This window comes from Diadema antillarum, unplaced genomic scaffold, assembly GCF_040938485.1.
Source record: "Diadema antillarum isolate AM-2024a unplaced genomic scaffold, OU_Dant_1.0 seq00000667_RagTag, whole genome shotgun sequence".
NCBI lineage: Eukaryota > Metazoa > Echinodermata > Echinoidea > Diadematoida > Diadematidae > Diadema > Diadema antillarum.
In genome coordinates, this window is record NW_027271577.1 from 275,738 (window position 1) to 296,814 (window position 21,077).

At 39.7% G+C, this 21,077-nt stretch overlaps 1 protein-coding gene across 2 annotated transcripts in view; it reads left to right on the forward strand.

The window, feature by feature from the left end:
• Positions 1 to 21,077, forward strand: part of LOC139736849 (uncharacterized) — a 118,568-nt gene that overhangs the window by 84,475 nt on the left and 13,016 nt on the right. The window contains exons 2-4 of one of the 2 annotated variants that reach the window (XM_071647511.1): positions 16,264 to 16,683; positions 18,736 to 19,089; positions 20,482 to 20,796. In XM_071647511.1, coding sequence (XP_071503612.1) covers positions 16,264 to 16,683; positions 18,736 to 19,089; positions 20,482 to 20,796 — 1,089 coding nt within the window. Of the gene's footprint in view, positions 1 to 16,047; positions 16,684 to 18,735; positions 19,090 to 20,481; positions 20,797 to 21,077 lie in introns of those variants that run through there. The other variant, XM_071647512.1, reaches the window with a different exon arrangement.

The window sequence follows — 21,077 nt, forward strand, 5'->3', positions numbered from 1 at the left end:
CTCGCCAGGGGAAGCAAAGAGATAGGAAAGACAAACAAAAAACTAGGTCTTCAGTCCTATTTCTCCCAAACAGGTGGTTCAGTGTGGCCAACAGCTGACCGGATACTCCCTCTCTTTGTCAAGCCATGACACGACGGAAACATTTTGTTTGTCTGCTTCTATGCGACTGTTGTTTCTGGAACGCTCATGTTGCTGAAGGACGAAGTTTGCTTTTTCTCGATGGTCTGTTAATTGGTCTGGTCAATCGTTTTGTCGAGTAATTACCTCTGTTTAAATAAATGACGCTGAGACGAAAGGGTATCATACTATTATGACGCATTTGCACAATATTATATCATCGCTATGTTTTGCGTAGTGAACGCATCATCCATGCTTGCTGGTGACTATTGATATTCTCTGTATGATGAAAGTCGAAACGAATGGCAGACAAGAGGCGTGAATGATTCTTACGTATTGTCACTGAGTACCTGTCCATGAGGAGCTGTAAACTGACTTCCGCCTTAGCATTTTGTCTGTATCCACACCTGGCTGAAAGACTTCAAGGCGAAATCGTCACCGGCATTAATTCAAAGGATGTGATACACATAGTTATACTTGTGAACTCCATCTCATAACAGACTACTATATTATCCTGGTCCTGTATAGCATTTGGACCCCTATGGAAACCAGCTCTGCTGATCAGGGTGTCCCACCCCATGAAGTGGCAATAAATTCAATAAACCGATCACTCATTTAACTATTAAGTATGGAAGTATTTCTTCTCAAAGTGTCTATGGAATATTGATGAGAGGATAATTATTATATGTGATGTGGATAATGCTACTGAGTGAACGAAAATCTTTAATGTTTCTTTACACCTTGAACAGGAGGTTGGGTCATGGTACCAGCACTGAGAAAGTTATAATTTCGAAACGGTGAGAAAATAAAGTCCAGACTCAAAGTCCCTTGGCCTCATCTGTTTTTCCACACTTTTTTTTTCTATTCCCTGTTTCCTCAGTTTCCCGCACTCTTTGTAGTTGTAAGCTTTTCCACCCCCTCTTTCCCCCTTCCCTCAGAGATACCCACATAATACATGCATAGTCTTTTCAGTGGGTACCTCCACTTCTTTCGCAGAGTGTATGAATAGGATTGTATTTTTTTTTTTTGTACTCATCACATAGACACGAACATGAACATGTTGTTATCTCCGGAGGGTTATGTATACTTTCAATGACACGCATGTCAAATTTTACATATTTTTTGTACATCCTTTTGAAAAAAAAGTGAAAATAAAGTTTGAAACATTGAATCATTGAATCATTGAATCATTAAATTTTAGAATAATTCAAAAATATAAGGCAACAATAAACCTTTGAAGAGCCTATTATGATCCACAAAAAGTGTATAATATGACGTATTCCATGTAGCCTACAAGCTATAATATACATATTTGTATGTCGTGTATGTACAAGTATGTATTTTGTGAATGGATGAAATCAAATCAAATCAAATTCTGAAAAAAGCACCAAGTGAATAACAAAACAAACCTAATGCCCACTGACGTGTTTCCATTAAAGGGTCGAAATCATAACAGTCCATTTGTGTAAGACAATCCATTCCATGCATTTACCTTTTAAAAATCGTTGCAATACTAAAACGTTTCTACTTTATAGTCAGTGTGTAATATTTCGAGGAAGTGAAGAGGAGAATAAAAACCACAAGCCACTCTATCAATATAAACTCAACCGATGTTGTGTGAAATGCGAGAATAAGACTAGTTTTCCCCTCCTACTTCAATATACTTTCAGAAGGGAATGAAGGCATGTGAAAGTATGGGAAGGCAAAGTTCACAATCATCTCGAAGATCTTGATTATGTATTTATTTGGTTTTCTGAGTTCAGCACAGCTATAATTCTTGTTATTCCGTGGAGAGCTCAGAAATGCGCAGAAACTGAGGACAATACGGATCGTTGAAGCCGGAAGTCATGACATTCATAAATCAGTTCGACCAAAAAGCTAAAAAAAAAAAAAAAAATGTAGAGGGATATTCGATCACTAAAGAAAGTGAAAGTTACCTCTACACATGCCCTTCGACTTGTTTATCTGATCACTTTAGAGAGAGACAATTGATTTCAAGATATTCCCTCCCCTGCCCTAATTTCCCCTTCTCGATATGCGTATGTAGCTGCCCCACGCCCTTGTTGAATCCAGTGTTTGCGCAGTTAAAGCCACTGTTTACCATTGGGAGCAGTGATTGAAAAAATGCATAGTTGATGCATATGTATAGTTCAGTTGTATCACAAAAGATCCTACCACATAAAAAGTTCGCAATAAAGCCACAAATATGAGGAAATATCACTATTTGTTTTCGATAAACCATAACTGTAGACGGTCTATCAAACGATTTTGATAGAATTATTGTTCAAATTTTGTATATTCAAGAATACTTAACATTGAATATACTGATTGATATTTTTAAATTGCTTGTTTCTATCCGAAACCCACGTTTTAGAACTATTATTTTTCAAGATTGACGTAACTCCAGCACACTTACCATGCTAAAAGAATTATCATATATGTCTGTGTGATTTCTGTGGTATCAAGGGAATTCTTGAACATGCCACCTTTTACCCCCTTGAGAAGGAAAACTATGAAATAATTTTGTAGTGTTTTCGGACAAAATACACTAGATGATTCGGACAATATCTGGTCATTAATAATTGTTATAAATAGGCTGGGCAATACATGCAGTGTAAGACAAGACAATAGCAGAGGGGACGGCAAAATTATCAGCCATATTGACTAGCATTTTACCAAACAGGGTATCATCAACATTAGTTTATCTGGCATCCGTGTTAGCGCAAGAAACCAATACCACCTTACTGGTATTGGTTTCGTCGTCTTTAGATATCATGATAATCACCGTGGTAACAAGACGTTATCGTATCAATAAGTGGTTCCACTTTACCATGATTTAGCAATTCCTTCTCGCCTGTCACCATTTCCTTAATTGGTATTGATCTTCATTTCACTATGATTTCGCAATTTTGCAGTTTCAGACACATCGTGTGAAGTGACAATCGAGAGTAAAGTTTGCTCGGTGGACACAAGGGGAAATTTGTTTTATGATATCAAAATTGGTCTTTCAAAATAAAGTGTCGAAATGGTGTCACACTTACAGGTACAAATTTCCCCTTTGCAGTCAAATTTCAAGGGTCTTCCGCCACGAGAAAGTGCTGAAAAATAAATAAAATAAAATGAGCGCATGTTTGGCCCCAGAACCTAATCCATTTCATCATCCCTTGTAATCCAGATTCTCTGGGTTGAGCTGCATTCAGCCAGCGTTTTTGCCGACTCACTGTTTAATTTGTATTTACTTGTCTATTTTTTTTTATTGAGATCTAACATACCGTCGTGGCTTTGCAGGAATCTTAATGATGTCATTATTAAGAGCTTTGATTGCTAGGTGGTATTTAGCTACCGAATGGCTTGTAAGCACTTGCAATATAAACTCAACTCCGGTACGATTTGACATAATATTCAGGCATAGACAGATCAATACCAAGTAGTTGTTGCTTTTTCTTTTTGTAGTTATATATTATGTGTTCTCTTTCTTTCCGAATTAGGGGATTTCTATGTAGCAATTCACCAAGGTATTTGGGAGAAAAACAAAGGAAATGTATAATTTAAATCTCAGAGCTCACAGGATTGCCCTTGACTTAAATCTGAAAGCTTGAGTCTTCGAACTTTTTCCAGTATGATGAAAGAAGTTGAATTGAATTGACTCTGCAGAATTGGGCATAAGCAGTATCTGTTCAATCCCCCCCCACCCTTCAGTCATATGCAATAAAATAGTCTATATGTATAATGGGGGTTACACGGGGAGCACTGTTATCCACAATCAACAGGTCCAGTACACCCTACTCATGCTATACATAATTATGATGTGCCACAAACCGTACATTATCTACAGCAAAATTGTCACAAGATACTCTGATTCAAGAAAAACAAGGTTCAGTCCTATGTAGCTTCAAATCGAAGTAAAAGTCGAGGATCCAAAAGAAAAAAAAAATCCTTATGTCAATTTGCAAATCAATAGTCCGATTTCAGACAAAATGATAAGCTGAAATTCAAACAGTCGTAACTTTGTAATTACTATGACATCTCTTGTTTCTTACTGTTCGATTGTTCATGTCTGCTGCGTTTTAAAAATAATGACGTAAGGTAGAAGAAAGCATTGACCTTCAGCAAAATGATGTGCAGACCGTTTCTGCTTCAGCCTGTCTCACCACAAAACCCAGAGGGACATGATGGGCAAAATTTGGACTGTGAAAACAGGATGAGTTTCCTGAGATCATCGTCTGGACTCGGCACTGACCGAGAAAGAACTAGAGCCCGATGAGTATCGTGTATGACTGGAAATTTTGAATGAGCGTTTTGTTTTGTTTTGTTTTGTTTTGTTTTGTTTTGTGTCTTTTTTCACAATATCTTTCCAGTTTTAGCGACCGTTTAAAGCTGAATATAAGGCTTCAATAGACTAATTCTCTATTTAATTTGCTTTCTGAAGAAGAAAACGAAACAATGTGGGTAGCATGTGATGTATTGATTCATAATAATGTTTGGTAAAACTCGAAAGGAGTTCGTCTGGCAAACGAAACAATCGTGAAAATTTAATCCATGTGGGAGCACATATTGTACTCCAGATGTCATCCTCAATCTCCCGAAGGGTTCTTTCAAGCAAATGCCTTTCCAAGAATCTGGCGATCTGTGATGCGAAATTCGTGCTGCAGACAGTAAACACATCATTATTCAATTATCTCGTAATGTTTTCCTGTGCACTGAAGACATATACAAATTTATAACAGTCTTCTCTTTATCACCCTTCCCCTTCTTGTGATACGATCACTAGATTCCCTCCGAAGTTGAGAATATGCTGTCTCTTTCTTACGTTTATGATTTAGGTGAGGAACACAATGTTTCCATTCTTCCTTTAATCATCTTTTTTTTTGGGGGGGGGGGGGGGAATGATACTATCAAAGAGATATAATTACTTTCTGATGTAGCAGTGCGATGACACTATTGAGGAAAGTCTCAACAGATGAGATTGTCCTAAAATTCAGACGATGTTGAACGAGCGGTGACTTTGATATGAGCCTTTAAACCAGAAGCTTAGAGGGGATTATCAGATTATGGTAAAAAAAAAACAATCAATAAATCTAGGTTTTCTTGCTTTAAATGCCACAATGGGACCTTAGACAGGAATGGAATTATAGTTTAAACAAACAAACAAACAAACAAACAAACAAACAAACAAACATACATACATACAACCAAACAACATTGCATGACCCAATTCTTCAGCACAAGAGGAAATTCGATTTCTGTTGACATTTACCAGAGGGTCGGCCAGGAGTGGATCCCTGTTTGCACAGACAAACTTTCTCTCTCTCTCTGAACCGTGTGACTAGGCGATACATATAAAAATACATTCACAGTATTCCGATAAACTCGAGTTTTCGTCTTTTGTGGGCGCACTACATCCTGAATGCCAAGTTTAGGAGAAGGAAATCTGTCGTGTCTCTCGATAGAAACTTGACGCGCACAAGACAAGTCGAATACTACATGTATATAGATAAACGAAGCCTGGAAACAAAGTCATAACGAAAATAATTTCGTGGCTCATTTTTTACTTTGAATAAACTATTTTGAGAATCGTTGTATATACATTTTGCCACGTGTTTTTCTATCAGGTGTTCGTTTGCACTTAAACAGTGTAACCTCGTACATATACTAAGTACATTCAGACAGAGTCGAGTTTTTGTCTGTCGTGCGTGCATTGTAATTTTATTACGAATGCCAAGTTCAGCAGAAGGAATAAGTCATGTTTCTCGGTGGGACGTAATAGCTTGACGCGCATACTCCAAGAAAATAATCATGTCGAATCAAGACTAGATATAGTAAAAGCGAGAGAACAAAATCATGACGAAAATAATTTCTTGGCTCATTATTTACTTTGAAGGTATTATTTTCTCTATCTTTGTTTATCGTTGTGTGTCACATGTGTGTTTTCTTATCAGGTGTTTGTTTCCACTAAAACAGGGTGACTATGAGTAACACAAAAATATACTCAGACGAAGTCGGGTTTTTTGTTCGCGGGGTTCGCATTATACCCTGATATGAAAGAAATGCCAAGTTTGGCATAGAGGAAATTAGTCATGTTTCTCGATCGAACGTCATAGCCTGGCGCACGCAGTTCAAGACTATATCTAGGTTAACAAAACTGCAAAATAAAGTCATTACTTGATATCTTTTGGCTCGTTATTTTATTTTGAAGAGACCATGTTGTGTATTAGGTGTCCATTTCCAATAAATTAATGGTCCGTGTGTGTCACAACGAAGAAATTTAATGAGTCAAGATTGGATTGTTGATAATTCCTTCTCACGAACATTGTACTCTCTTTCTCTGGACATCATGGGAGCCAATGAAATAGATATTCGGAGAGAATGGAGAGGAGAGCACGAGATAATGAGTAAGACGAGTTCAAAAATCAAGAAAGTTAGGACATTTGCTGTATAGTTTCGCCTTCCACTTAAACATCTGTCCATGGGTTGTAGTGAAACTGGTTTCTCAGAAGAAAGTTTCCAAAATCATTCTGACATGAGGCATGTCTCAAAATGCCAGCTGGGAATGAAAAGGGAAAGAGGAGGAGGGGAACAAATAAGGGGCGGGGGGGGGGGTGAGTGGTGAGGGAGAGACACAGTCACACACACACACACACACACACACACACACACACACACACACACACACACACACACACACACACACACAAAAACACCGTATCTCTCTCTCAAAAAAAAGAGCCCAACCCTTCCCGATCTTGCCGTTATAGTTACACTGCTGATGGATAACAATGTACGAATACCGTGGATGTAGCATGATGTCTATTCAGTTCCATTGTATCATTCCGGAGGATATTTCGTTTTCTTCTTCTCCAATTTGTCATGGAATTACTTGAAACAAAGCTCAGGGGGTAGAGGCGATACGAGCATTGGGATACTTTCACAGACCTCAGGAAAGCCAAAAGAAAAAAACAATTGAAGTGCTTAAGTGTGTTGACTGATTAACTGCAAATCCTCTTTCCAGACCACCCATAGACAACCTTTTGATATTCATACAAAACAAGATGACGGCTAAAAGGAGCGACCGTTTAGCGGCACTGATTCAGTACACCGTCCTGCTGCTTGTGTAAATATTATCGCGCGTTTCCGAGACTATTTATATGGCAGTTTGCTCACACAGTTTGAACCAGGGGCGCGACATGGAAGTCGGTGCGAAGCCATCGAAGTTGTAAATCCGTCGGCAACTTTAAGGAGTGAAAGAAATGAGTTATTTATGCCACTTATCGTCAAGTCAATCTCAGATTTTATAAATTATGAAGGAGCATGTAGAGCGGAATTCCATTTTGTTACGATTTTTTTTTTCATGACGGACCAAAGTTGATACCTGTATGATCAAGAAAAGTAAAAAACAAAAACAAAAACAAACAAATAAACTAAACACCAACAAAAAGACTTGCACGTGTATGTGAATATGTGTCCGTGAATAAATGTGTAGCTTGCTTGTTGTGTGACATGTGCGTTAATTGCGTGCGTGTGTGATGATTTTGTCCGATTTGCATATAAGAAAATAGAGATGATGGCTATAACGTGATACAATAATCACATAATATCGTTCAAAAAGGGTAATATGAACGGTACAATTACGAAACATCTGTCGGAGGAACAGCCTAAAGGTGTACAGGAAGATACTCAACCTTAACACTTTAACAACCTTAATCTAAGAGGGCTGTGAATGTGACCTTGCCCCATATTGGTGGAGAGAGATTTCTTTAATGTTAGGGAAATGTTTTTCCCCTGCTTGATTTCGCATCGAGGGTGTTAAGGTTGACGTCAATGTCATTTTGCAGATCCTAGGATTCGTCAGGCTCCCACGTGACCTGAAGGGGAAAACCCCCGTCGACAAACATTCCGCTGTGAGGAAGGCTTCACAGCAAATTGAGCGCGTGGTTCATGCTTTTAAGTGACAAAGACCAATGAGGAGATAGGACCTGATAGGAGCAGGCAGCGACAGGAAATTCCACGGCAACTGACTTGCGCCACGGAGATAAAATCCACTTTTGGTGACTCACGTCCTTCAGTCTTGTAGGGATTTTAGCCCACATTGGCAAGTTTTATTAAATCCAGAATATTGGCTCATGCTGATAGACGACTTGTCTATAGTCTGATAGACGTGAATAATGGTCCGAACATCTTTTTGATGAAACATTTTAGTTTGTATCGTTCCTTCTCGCCTTTTATCCTTTCCATGCAACATGGAACAGACGAGATTATTAAATGTGAATCTTTAAATCTTAAAGATAAAAAGTCATGAATCTTAAATTCTAGGATTATGATGGTACCTGCTCTTGAGCAGATATTGAGCAGATACCTGAAGACTGTGCAAAAAGCAACTTGGGAATAAAGATTTTAAACAATAGGTGTAAATCATTACACAGTTACGTTCCAAACTTCAATAATTATGTTCATCTTGTGTAATGTATACCTGAAAGTGGTACACACACGGTATAAGTGAAAAGTGGAAATAAATGTAAATCATAACTCACAAAGGTAAAGAATTTGGAAAATTGTGGCTTAGGAGAGTTGCGGTTTATCTCGTTAACTATTGCGAGCTTCTATGTTGCAATTCCTCTAAAAATGCTGTTACTATTAAATACCTTCTCAATTTCGATGAAATTTTCATCGAAATTGAGAAGGTAAATGCATTTTGTATAGAAGGCTCCCAGCTTCTTATACAATTGATGATTTTCAAATTTGGATAATCATCGTCATAACATCAAATATGGTTGAAATTGTATGGGGTGAGGATGGGGTTGGGAAAAGGGAGGCGTGTCTTAGAACACTGGCTGGGTTCTATCCCGACATTTAAACACTTCTCCGCACATTCAAATTTGTGGCACCACTGGTTCTCGTACTTAAAGGCATAATTTACCATTTGCGGAAGAAACAAAGGCCAAGCATTAGTGCTTTGAAATAGTTCTAAAATGTGAGTTAGAGATAGAAACAACCACTGTCAGAATTCAAATCCGCATAACCGACGTATTGTTAAATACATTAAATGTGAAACAATAGTTATAATAAAAATGTTTCCAGACTAAACCGTCTACAGTTATGGTTATGGTTATCTCCTTATATATTAGGCTTTATTGCAAAAATTTTGTGGATGTTTTGTCAAACAACAGACCTACACATATGCGCCAAATGTGATATCTTGAACATTTTTTTTTAAATCACTGCTCCCAAAGGTAAACAGGACCTTTAACAAGAACCAGTTCAATCCCCTATGTAAAATGATGGTTTAAAGCTGCTTAAAAATGCCATTCAAATAAGTGTGAGAGGAAATGGGGAGTGTTCGCAAACATTATTTGTTACTTCAATAATGTCTAACAGCAATTATTGCAGCAATTTATTTTTTTTAGGGAAAAATCATCCTGGTGGTTACACCGTGAAGCTACAAATAGCTTCATAGTTACACCCACTTAAAACAAAAATAAAGAAGACGAAATCTCTACAGTCATGCGACCGCTCAAAAGAGGAAGGAGTTAGCTATATCATGTGGAAATGTTGAAACAAATACCGAATTATCTCAATAGAACGAAGTGAAAAGTTTCGCAATGCGGACATGTAAACAAGAACGAAAAATTCCTATTAAGATACAATGTTATCTGAATAGAAAGTGACAACGGATAGTCACTTACTGGTACTTACCAGATAGCCATCAGTGATAATGGTAATGATGGCATGATACCCTTTCATGTCCATGTATGGTTCCTATGAATATTTACTGTCCCAGATCCAATCTCTAAACAATGCAGTGATCGTGATCGTGATACCACGAGAAATCAATCTGAAATGAAGAAGGGGGGGGGGGGGCAGAATGCATCTTCATTCATTCCTTTGTAATTCCATAGATGGGCATTGATATCTGACGAATAGAAAATAAAACAAAAATGATATTATTCAAACACCAAACTCGAAAGATCTATTTGTGATACTGAGTTTCTCTGAACTCCCTCCCCCTCTTCTGTCCCCCCCCCCTCTCTCTCTTTCTGTCTTTGTTTCTTTCTCCCTCTCCCTCTCCTGCACTTTCACAAAAAAGACTATCAAAACCAGTTTAGGACATTCGAAAGGGAAAGTCTAAGAAATGTATTGCTCTTTTTTTTTGTTTCCACACGTGACAGCATTACAATTCAAACTTTATACGTGAACTGCCATGATGCAATATGAGGCCACAATGTTATTTTTTATATCTAAAGTTTCGGTCCCACGTTGGAGGGACGTTTTCAACCACAGTTACCATGGTTACAATTCTGAGAAAGCAGCAAACAAATGTAGGCCTATATATACATTTGATCCTTTATTAAACATGCACCATTTTTAGATAAGTTTTGGTCTTCATTTCAAAGAAAAATCGTCTGGTCAGTTCGATCTTTTCCTTTTTCTTCCCAACATGTGATATCATCGATATAAACGATTCATAATAGTATACTAGTACGTTACACGGGGTGATGCAATATGCTGTCACGTGTTATTTTTGAGATTGAGGAAGTTGCAGACACATGTTGAAATGACGTTTTACAGATTAGGCCTACATGCTTCCAGGGAGGATATAGATTCTAAATTGTCAGAAAAGATAATAAAACTCATACGTAGGCCAACATACTCTTCCTTCTTTTCTTTGATCGAAAAATAACTGCATTCGTCCTGTTTACCTACCATAATTGGCACTCGGAGCTCATGCAGACCAATACTGGTACTTTTTTTTTCTGTTTTAACAATGCGGTTAACATTTGACTGTCTGCCAGAATGTATGAGGGAAAATGTGTTACCACTAACATTATCTTGTCAGAACAAGCTATATCCAAGCAGTTTCTTTCGCGAGTCTCGCCCGTCACTTAGACTGGGGTTTGCTTTATTTCTCAACGAATACTCATGCTGGCTAAATCAACCATGAACTCTTTTTTTTTTGAATACTCTCATGCTTTGAATGACAATGGGGATTATATTCACATAGAATTACGTTAATAATGCAATGTACCCCCAGTCAAATTTTGGAGCAGACACAAGACATCGCTAAATCGGTGAGAAATGGTCAGGTATAAACATTTAACTTTGGTGAGCTTTGATGTCTAAAATCGATCAATAGATGCAGGTATATTATTCCTAAGATGTACGCCTCGAAATCATTAGTTGAAATGCTTCATTGTATAGAAAACAAATCTTCAAGAGCATAATATTATGTTCTCATTAATTATTCGGTCGAAGGAAGGTTCTTAGAATCTGAACGCTCTGGTTGTTTTAACGGTTGTGCGTTATAGCCATAACGTGCCACAGTGGCGGCACTTCTCGCATAAGATTCTTGACTGTTTAGTTTAAGGTCCCGAGTTCAAATCCCATCAAGTGTCCACGTCCTTGGACAAGATGTTTTTACCCGCCATGTCTCTCTCCACCCAGGTGTATATGCTGATGCTGTGGGTAATAATAATGGCAGGATCTTCTGACAGAGCAGCGACAACACTGAATGAGGCTACCCTGGATCAGAAAGACAATATCATTATATAATATCCCTGATACATTTTTGTTGTCGTTAAACAAGATCATTGCCCGGATGAAGGTATCATTGACATATTGTGACCGTGAAAGGGATTGTCTGCGGACTGATGCAGCTAGTGAAACCTTTAAATGTTTGCGCTCTTCTACATGGAGAGAAATCTAGCAGGTGGATGTTGACAAGGCTATAGGATACTGTTAGTCATCCGGGATAAGGCGCGGGTGACCCCATAACATAACTGCAGCTTCCACCCTCTCTTTACTGATCTCTGTAGACATCCCTATTATACTTGCAATAGATTGTTCACTCGTTGTTCTCCAGACCAACCCATGTTCTGCTCACCCAGGACAAGGGGTGCAAACAAAACCCCCACGTCTTATTCAATAGCGACGCCGGGTTTCACAGTCGCGTGGACGACTGTCGAGGAATGTCTAGCAAAACCTCAACAATCCTTCGACTCCGTCAATTGTTTGATCACTCAGAAAAACGTGCCCACTTTCCTGATGATCTCACAGCTCCTTTGCTTGGCCGCATGACTCTCACTGAGCCCGAGGTTCCCCTACACCCACCTAAAGGGTTTCGCGTACGGAGGACTCAAGGAGGTCAGGAAACCTCAGATTCCAAATCTTGCCTTAAAAGCAAACCGCTGGAATGTCTTAAATGTTTTCTTATATCAAGTTTCTTTCTTTTATCATACCGTTGAGTGTATATTACTTATGTGTGTGCCTTGATTTCTCTACGTATATGACGTAATCGCAGACATGTTGAGATTATGCTATGACGCAGTGTCGAAACATTAATAGATAATTAATTTTGTTGAACTAAATGGTCACTTTAGAAATCGAATTTGCTTAACTGAACGGCCCAAACTTGCAGAAAACAAAGTAAAACACAAAGGATAAATGAGTGAGTGAACGAATGACTAGATAGATAGGTAGATAGATAGATAGATAGATAGATAGATAAGTTTATTACACCCCCCTGATTACACTAACCAGGGTCTACCTCCCTGCACTAACTACCACCAGCGCTCGCCTAGTTCCTCCTTGCTACCACAAGGGCATACATCGTAAGGTGAAATCATTTCCACCCCTTGCAGGAATTTGGAGTCACGATCATTTGATTTCTGTCACTTTGCTTCGGAAACTCCTTTAAGCTACCTTTGGGGTGAGTTATTTCTGGTTCAGTCTGATGTGTACATAAAAATGTTGTGCTTGGAGCAGAGGGGTAATTGCACTATTGCATACTTGCCATCTTGTAAAGTAGGCGCTAGAGGCGCCACGGAGAGACAGAGAAATCCGGGGGAGGGTAGGGAAAAGGGGAGTTAGAAGGAGGGAGCGAGAGAAAGATAGAGAGAAACTAACCCAGCAAAAAGACGCAACTAAAAGTCACATCCAAAGTTGTGGTAGCTACTTACTTGTGCCCCATAAATACGCTATCCCTTCCGAAATCATGAAAATTGATACTTCATGGGTCCCCTATCCCCCCCCCCCTCAAACTTCATCCCCGCCTCCTGTTCCACCAAAGAAAAAACGTTTGATTTGAAAAAGCCTTCTGTCGCGTCGCTTCGAACTTGCATCGGCATTAAATACTTTTTTAAATCCGTTTAAAGTGACGAGGAATTACATTTCTTTCTCTATTCTTTCTTTCTTTCTTTCTTCCTTTCTTTCTCTCTCTCTTTCTTTGTTTCTTTCTTTTTTCTTTCTTTGTTTCTTTCTTTGTTTCTTTCTTTCTCTTGTTCTTTCTTTCTTTAATTCTAATCATAGTCTGAGAGTGCTCTGTCGTGTCATTGCACTCTGCCGGTAGGAGCCCAGCCGGGTGAGCTGTGCCGCGATGCGGTCCCCCGCGACCTCCTCTACTCTGGAACATGAATGTTTTAGGCCAAGTCCCTCACCTTGATCTAGTCAATGACTTCGAGCATAAATCTCTCGGTGTGCCACCCTGTCTTACTGCGTAACCACCATGGTTTTTACCTCCTTGATCTTGAATAGGAAACACGCTGCATAAATTACTGTAAACACACCAAAATTTATTGCCTGAAAGCCGCTGTAGGGATTGTCCCAACACGCCGCTTTGCTATTATACTTGAAGACATGATGTGCGTAGGCGGGGCCTGGCTGCAGACACTTTCCCTTGCCAAAGACTGCAACTTTGGATTGGTAGACATTTTCGAGCGGTTTTATGCTACTTTTTGGAGACCATGGAAATGGGGTGATCGCGCCATCAAACTGGTAAGATCACTGTGACCTTGGAAGCAATGATGGCGTGATTAGTGCTCGTTGTAATATCATCATAGCCAAATTATTTTCGGATTCACCGGATTTCTATCGCAAACTCTCCTCGAGTCAGGTCTCATAGATTATCGCTGAAAAAGAAGTTTCTGAATGGATAAAACATAATTATGTCTACAAGTCAATCAAATGATTCAACGAATGATGTCGCAAAGAAATCAAGAAATGAAATAATGGTAACAACAACAGCAAAAAATAGCAAGATTTAGATTAAGCTAAACGAATTTGTTGTAGTTATTGGCATTGTCGTGTAGGCCACCTAAAAGCCGGGTTTGTTTACTTATTTGTTTGTTTACTTCTTGTTTGTTTGTTTGTTTGTTTCTTACCTTTTTGAGAAGGCAAATTAACCATTTTGTGTCGGTCTGCATTTGAAAAGCCTAAATTTAATGTCCATGCACTCTTTTCTCTCTCTCTCTCTCTATCACAGAGACTTTCTGACGTGCGTAATATAATTTGTTGAATGCTATAATGGTGACCATACAAGAGATGACCATTGTGCAATGTATCAAAATGTGTGTTCAGATCATGACAAAATCACACAGAGCACAAGAACTCTTTAGTTAGTGTTTTTTTCCTCAGCACTGTTGAAGATGAGATTCCTCAAAAGCTTTAATCTCCATTCTTATTTACTGTTATTTTGGCTTTAACGCTTGAGACTCTACAATCCAATTTTTATACTTCTGACCGTTAAGTCACACACAATCCACAACGTCTGAAGAGAGAAAGTCCTGTCCATCTTCACTCTCCGTTTTTCTTTCTATTCTCGATTTCTGTTTTTTCTTCACTTTCAAACCCACAATCTCTTTCCTGCAAATTGCAAGTCAATATCCGAGAATGACTCAACTTCAATCTCCCCTGAATGTTTAGAGTATGATTTATTATATGAAATCGACTTACACTGCAGGGAATAGCAACCCGGCCATGTTCGGCGATTTCATCTCATCACAACTTCCATCACCCCATACCATGCAATGCGTGTTTATCATTTGAAACAAATTGCAGTGCAGGGTTAATGATAATGGATGCCTTATCGTGAGTTGCTGTAAATCCCTGTATATTTAGGTAGAAAATAGAGTAGTAGATTTCAATATAGGCCTATATCTTCTTTTTATTGTCATCTATTAAAGTCACAATTTACCATTTGCAGACGAAACAAAAACCTAGCTTTTGTGCTTCAAAATAGTTTTAAAATGTGTGAGGGATAGAAACAACCAGCGTAAAAAAGTCAATCAGTATAATCAATGTTAAATTATTGTTAAATGTTAGAAATGTGAACAACAGATATAATAAGATTGTGTCTAGACTAAACCGTCTACAAAAATAGTGATATCTCCTTACAGTTTAGGCTTTATTGCAAAATTTTTATATGGCAGGATGTTTTGTGATACTACTGACCTACACATATGCATCAAATGTGATCATTCGAACATTTTTGAAATCACCGTTCCCAAAGGTAAACAATACCTTTAACTTTTCGTAACCGTAAGGGCTAATTTTAGTAGGGTTTTACTATAATTTGGAACCGTCTTACATGCCTTTTCATTTATGTACGTCACGGGAGTGGGCGATAGGTACTCTTTCTGTGTCGAGCACGTCAGATAACCGATGTCTTGAAAACCCGACGATGATACTTCATATCCGCGCGTTCCTCTGGTGATATCACGGTGACGTAGAAGGGGAGCACCGTTTCGCGAGCGCGCTGAGTCGCGACTGGCGTACAGATCAGATTTCGTTGGTCTATCAATAGGCATTACATGACTGTCGCGCTGAGCTGGGCGGTCGGCCGGAATTTGTCGGTGAAGAGCAGTATCCAATAGGCTTTTCGCTTCACTTCATCTGCTCATTGCTTCTTAAGCCGGAGTGAATCATTTTAATACACGTTAACCACCGACGGGCATTTTCTACTGCATTGCACTGAAAAAGTTTTTTGCCTCTGCGAGTATAGCCACCCCTATAATTCCCGGAATGACACGGTCACACCATCACTGAGTGCGCTCGCATCATGACAATAGTGTATTAATACGCGTTCTTGAGAGCTGCGAAACAGATACATGTTGCTCGTCAGCCGGAGAGGACGGCATGCGCGTACCGCTTGGCGGATTTTTAATCAGGATATAATCCAAAGTGAAGTGAAGCGAACTGTCAGTCTGAACTTGACACAGATTAAAACGTCGTGTCCAGCGAGTGTTTGTGGAGCAAGTAAATTGGAATACAAAATGTTATCAAACAGAAGAAGTATACTGGACAGGAGGACTATGTCGAAAGTGGGGCTTTCAGTTGTTCTTGGATTGATGTCATATGTTTTGTCATGTTGTGCCCTAGATGATGGCCAGCTAAGACTCAAGGGCATGCACAACGGTGAGGGGATCGTCGAAGTGTGGTATCGGACTCGATGGGGTCAGCTGTGCGCCAGTCGCTGGACAATGACGGAAGGCGACGTGGCGTGCAGGCAACTCGGCTACGAAGGCGTGACGAGGGTCATGAGAGTGTCGCCCGGCGACGAGAATATTGAGCTTCAAGTCGTACTCAACGGGACGGAGTGCCGGGGGTCGGAGTCGATGCTCGCCGAGTGTCGGCATTTGGGCTTTGGGAATTACACGGAATCTTGCCAGCCGGTGGAACTACCGTGGGTCTCCTGCATCGGAGCAGAATCTCCCCCGAGAGCAACTGTCGGCGAAACGCATACCGAGCTTGCCAACGACGTGCCCGCGGCATCGGGGAGAGTGCTGGATACTCCCACCAGTATGTGACTTAATCCCTCTCAAGTGTTTAATACATAATGATATAGACAGTAATCTCACATCTCTTTTCAACAATTATCCGATGTAATTGATCCATAATTATCATCACACATTGTTAGTACTCTTTGCTTATTTGATACTCAAAGAGCGAGTAGTGTTTTTACCGGTAAATGCATATAACATAGGGTACAATTTTTGAGCTGGCGTTAGATGGCGCCAAAGCCATTGGGGTTTGAGTTACAGAAGTTACTTGATCCTTGGGTGTAACAATATTACTGGGAAATGAAATGTTTTTTTGTTTTGTTTTTTCAAACCCGTCCTGTGAAGTGTTTTTATGCCTCCGCCACGAAGTGGTGCCGGAGGCATTATGTTTTCGGGTTGTCCGTCCGTCCGTCCGTCCGTCCGTCCGTCCGTCCGTCCGTCTTTCCGTCCGTCCGTCCGTCCGTCCGTCCTTCCGTCCGTCCGTAATGAATTTTGTGGACAGGGTAACTACCAAAACCTTTTGAGGTATCCTAATGAAACTTGGCATGTATGTGTATTAGGGGGTGAAGTTGTGCCTATCAACTTTTGGGTGTACATGCTCAAGGTCAAAGGTCAAAGGTCAAGGTCAAATGCTTAAAATTTTACTATTTCCCCCATATCTATGCAATGCCTAAAGATATTTTCTTGAAACTTAGTGTATACATGTACTACTCAATTAAGATTCTCTGGTGAAAGTTTGGGGTCATGAGGTCAAAAGGTCAAAGGTCAAAAGGTCAAGCAAAATGTTAAAATTTCACTTTTTTCTCTGTATCTTGGAAATTGTTCAAGGTATCTTCATGGAACATAGTATATATGCATCTACTGACTGGCAGTGGTTATCTAGGGAATTTAGGGTTCATGGGGTCAAAGGTCAGGGGTCAAAGGTCAAGGGCAATACTTCAAAATTTTACTATTTTCCTGATATTTATGCAATGCCAGCAGGATTTTTTTTTAACTCGATGTATGCATGTATAACCCAATAGAGATTCTCTGGGATTTTTTTTTTTTTTGCCAAGAACGTCAAAGGTCAAAAGGTCAAAGATCAAGTGAAAGTGCTGAACTTACTTCTTTCTCCATATCTCGGAAGTGGCTCAAGTTATCTTGAAACCTAGTACATGCTGTTCTGCCTGACAGTGATTCTCTTATAAATCAAAGGCCAGATGAAAATGATAACAATTTACTGTTCAATACAGAAATTGCGCTTTTTCTCCATACCTTGAAAATTACTCAGTGCATAAACTTATGAAATGGTCAATGTCAAGTTAAAGTCCTTAAATCCCAAATACATGCTCTCCTATTCATCCAATTAAACATAGGTCAAGGAAGGTAAACATTCAATACATTTGTGACAAACATGTCATTTTAATATTTTGCCAATTTTGTGAAAATGTAATCACACATTGTCCACATGTACTATAGACCTATTAGGAGAATCATGCATTATGGCGGAGGCATACCAGTCGCCATAGCGACATTTCTAGTTGTTAGTTTGTTTTGTGTTTGTTTTCGCTTGTTTTGTTTTGTTCTATGGATGCCTTCTTCCATGGTTGAAACAATGTAAATGTAACGGCACATTACATTACTCATTGTCTGAAGTGAAGTTTATACAACGACAGGTTTCATTTTAGTGGCAGCAATAACTAAAATTTATGTTGTTGTTTTTTTTCTGCAAACAAAGAAGTGACCTTACCATTGAAACTGACAAATAAACACTTGTACAGTTTGTATGAATAAATCTTTGTATAGTCCACCAGCCAAAGAAGAAAAAGGAAATTTGCCTCGACTCCCAATCCATTTTTGTTTGTTCAGTTTCGGAGTCGTGTATTTTAGTTTCCAAATTATACGAGTAATGTTAGAAGCCTCAAAATAATATTGCTGTTACACTGTTTCCATTAAGGAGGGGATATGATTCTAGAACACAATTTTCCATTATAAGACCAAAATGCGGAAATTTTAAGACAGCTCCTCCCTTCTGTGAAGGCTATTAAATGCATTTAACAGAGAGAACGTTTTTGTGTCTGTCTTTAAAAAGCTGAGCCAGTAAGAGCCCTCCCACCAGTAACCATTACTGATGTGACAAGCGACCGCGTCACGCTTAGCTGGCAAGACTGGTATGACCACCTCCTCCAAATGAGCGACCGCACCGTTCACCGCGTACGCATCGTCATCAAGTATCGCCGCGTCACGGATGCTGACGTTCAGGGAGAAGAGTCGTATACCGTCGCCGCCGAGACGCCGACCTACTGGACCCACTACACGATCACCGGACTGCAGGAACTGGCTGCCTACGAGTTCGTGGTCGAATCTATTCGTCGGGATATAATCATGGGCGGTGAGGTGGTGGAGGTGTCGAGCGCGCCCGTTATCGTGCGCACAACATGCAGAGGTAAGAAGGTAGAATGACTATTGTATTAGTATGGTAACGCTCCTCTTTCCGTGTGTGACATGACCGTTAGATAAGAAAGAATACACTTTTTCAAAGACGTCATGATAAGATGGTAAAATGTTGAGATAATGAAATGACGAGAATGACTAGAATGAGATGAGCACGCTTTCAGCCATCGCTCCAGAGAGTTCAAATTGTTTGAGTGGTTCTGTTTGCTTCCATGCGTCCATGGGATACTGTCTTGTCGCAGCATATTCATCCGAAGGTTATGGCACTCTTTGATAACCATCTGACGTTCCCACAGAAAATCATTCAAAAATCACAATGTTGTTTTCGTTGACATTCGTTTGATAATTGGAGAGTAGGTTGCGACTAAGGAAGGAAGATATCAGTCTCTGTTATGGTTATCATAGTAATCTTCTCCGACCTATCTTTGCAAATTTTGGCAGGAGTCAGTATTATTGGCCCTTTTATCAAAGAAATTAGATAAGGAGGGTGGGGTAATGTAAGACCTCAAAGAGATAAATATTAACAAATGAAGAAACTGTGATTAGATAGGACTACAACTGTGATTATATCGAATTTCAGGAAGTTATCTGGCCTCGGTTGAACAGTAAATGGCATTTTTTCTTTTGTCTTTGTATTTTTCCAAGAGGCCCGTGCAAACTGCGAACCGAAAAAAGGGGAGACCGTAGAAGCAAAGGAACTCCGTATGTCCTTGAAATATTCGAGGGGAATTATACATTTTAATTTGAAGAGCAAAGCCAACAATAACTTCTGCGCGACCGAAGACGTAATCATTATAACCGAGGTGTTTGTTATTCTAACAGACAAAAGCCTTCAGTATTTGCCCGATTCCGCTCAATCCTTCCGTGACTGTACATATCACTCTTTTGCACTTCATTGCGTTTTCTTTTTTCATGTTGAACATGTTTAACTTGGTTTTAATTTGTAATGTTCTTTTTCCACGCAAAGTAGTAGAAACTAAAAAAAAAAATGATTTGAACATGTAAGGTCATTCTCTCAGGTCTCAGCACTTTCACAAACCTGTCAATGTGTCAATTTTATTGATGAAGAAAAAGGTAATCTTCCTCCTTTTTAGCTATAAATAGGCCAATGCTTGTTTTCTTCCTGCCACCATCATAAAAAGGGAGATTTCTTTTTTCCGAATACATTCGGTTAGCGTGGTTCGCATATAATTATATCTTACGCTTGAAATACGATATGTTGTGCTTAGCTAAAAATCGATCTTTATAGAGTAAAGCCTGACAGAGCACGTGGGCTGCCACAAATTACAATTATAAGACGATTCCAAACGTTGGTTTCCTCGTAATACAGTCTCCAAGTTTGGGATACGGTTTCACGATAATCTACAATGATTTTACCCTACAGGTCCGCAACCTGTTCGAGGTCTGAATGTCGTCAGCGTAGACGGCAACGCCACCAGTCTCCATCTCGACTGGAACAGACCGCTGGACGGTGGATGTCCCGCCGACCACTACCTGATCGAGTACTGGCAGGACAACGTGGAGCAGTGCGACGCGGCGGGGCTCGATGCACGACTGGTGTTCGTCAACGTGACGTCACAGACCAGGCACGTCATCAACGGACTCCATCCGTACTCGACATACACCGTTTTCGTGACGGCCAGAAACCGCTTCGGAAGGAGCGCGCAAGTCAACGCCACCGCTACGACATCAGAAGCAGGTGTGTGCATCATTTATCACCTGTGGAAAAAAAATGTGGCGGAATGGGCAAGTGGTATTGCTTTCTTTTCGTCATTTTTAAAGTTCCAGTGAGCTTCTTAATTTTTTTTGTATGTTTATGTCATACATACCCACATTCATGTTGACAATATTTGTCAAAAAAAGACACACATAATGGTTTGTTTCTTTGTTTCACTGAGAAGCTCAATTCGATTTGTATCCTATCAGCCAGACGGTTGCGGACTGTGTGCAGGTTCCAGACGCAGTCACGTACGGCTTATA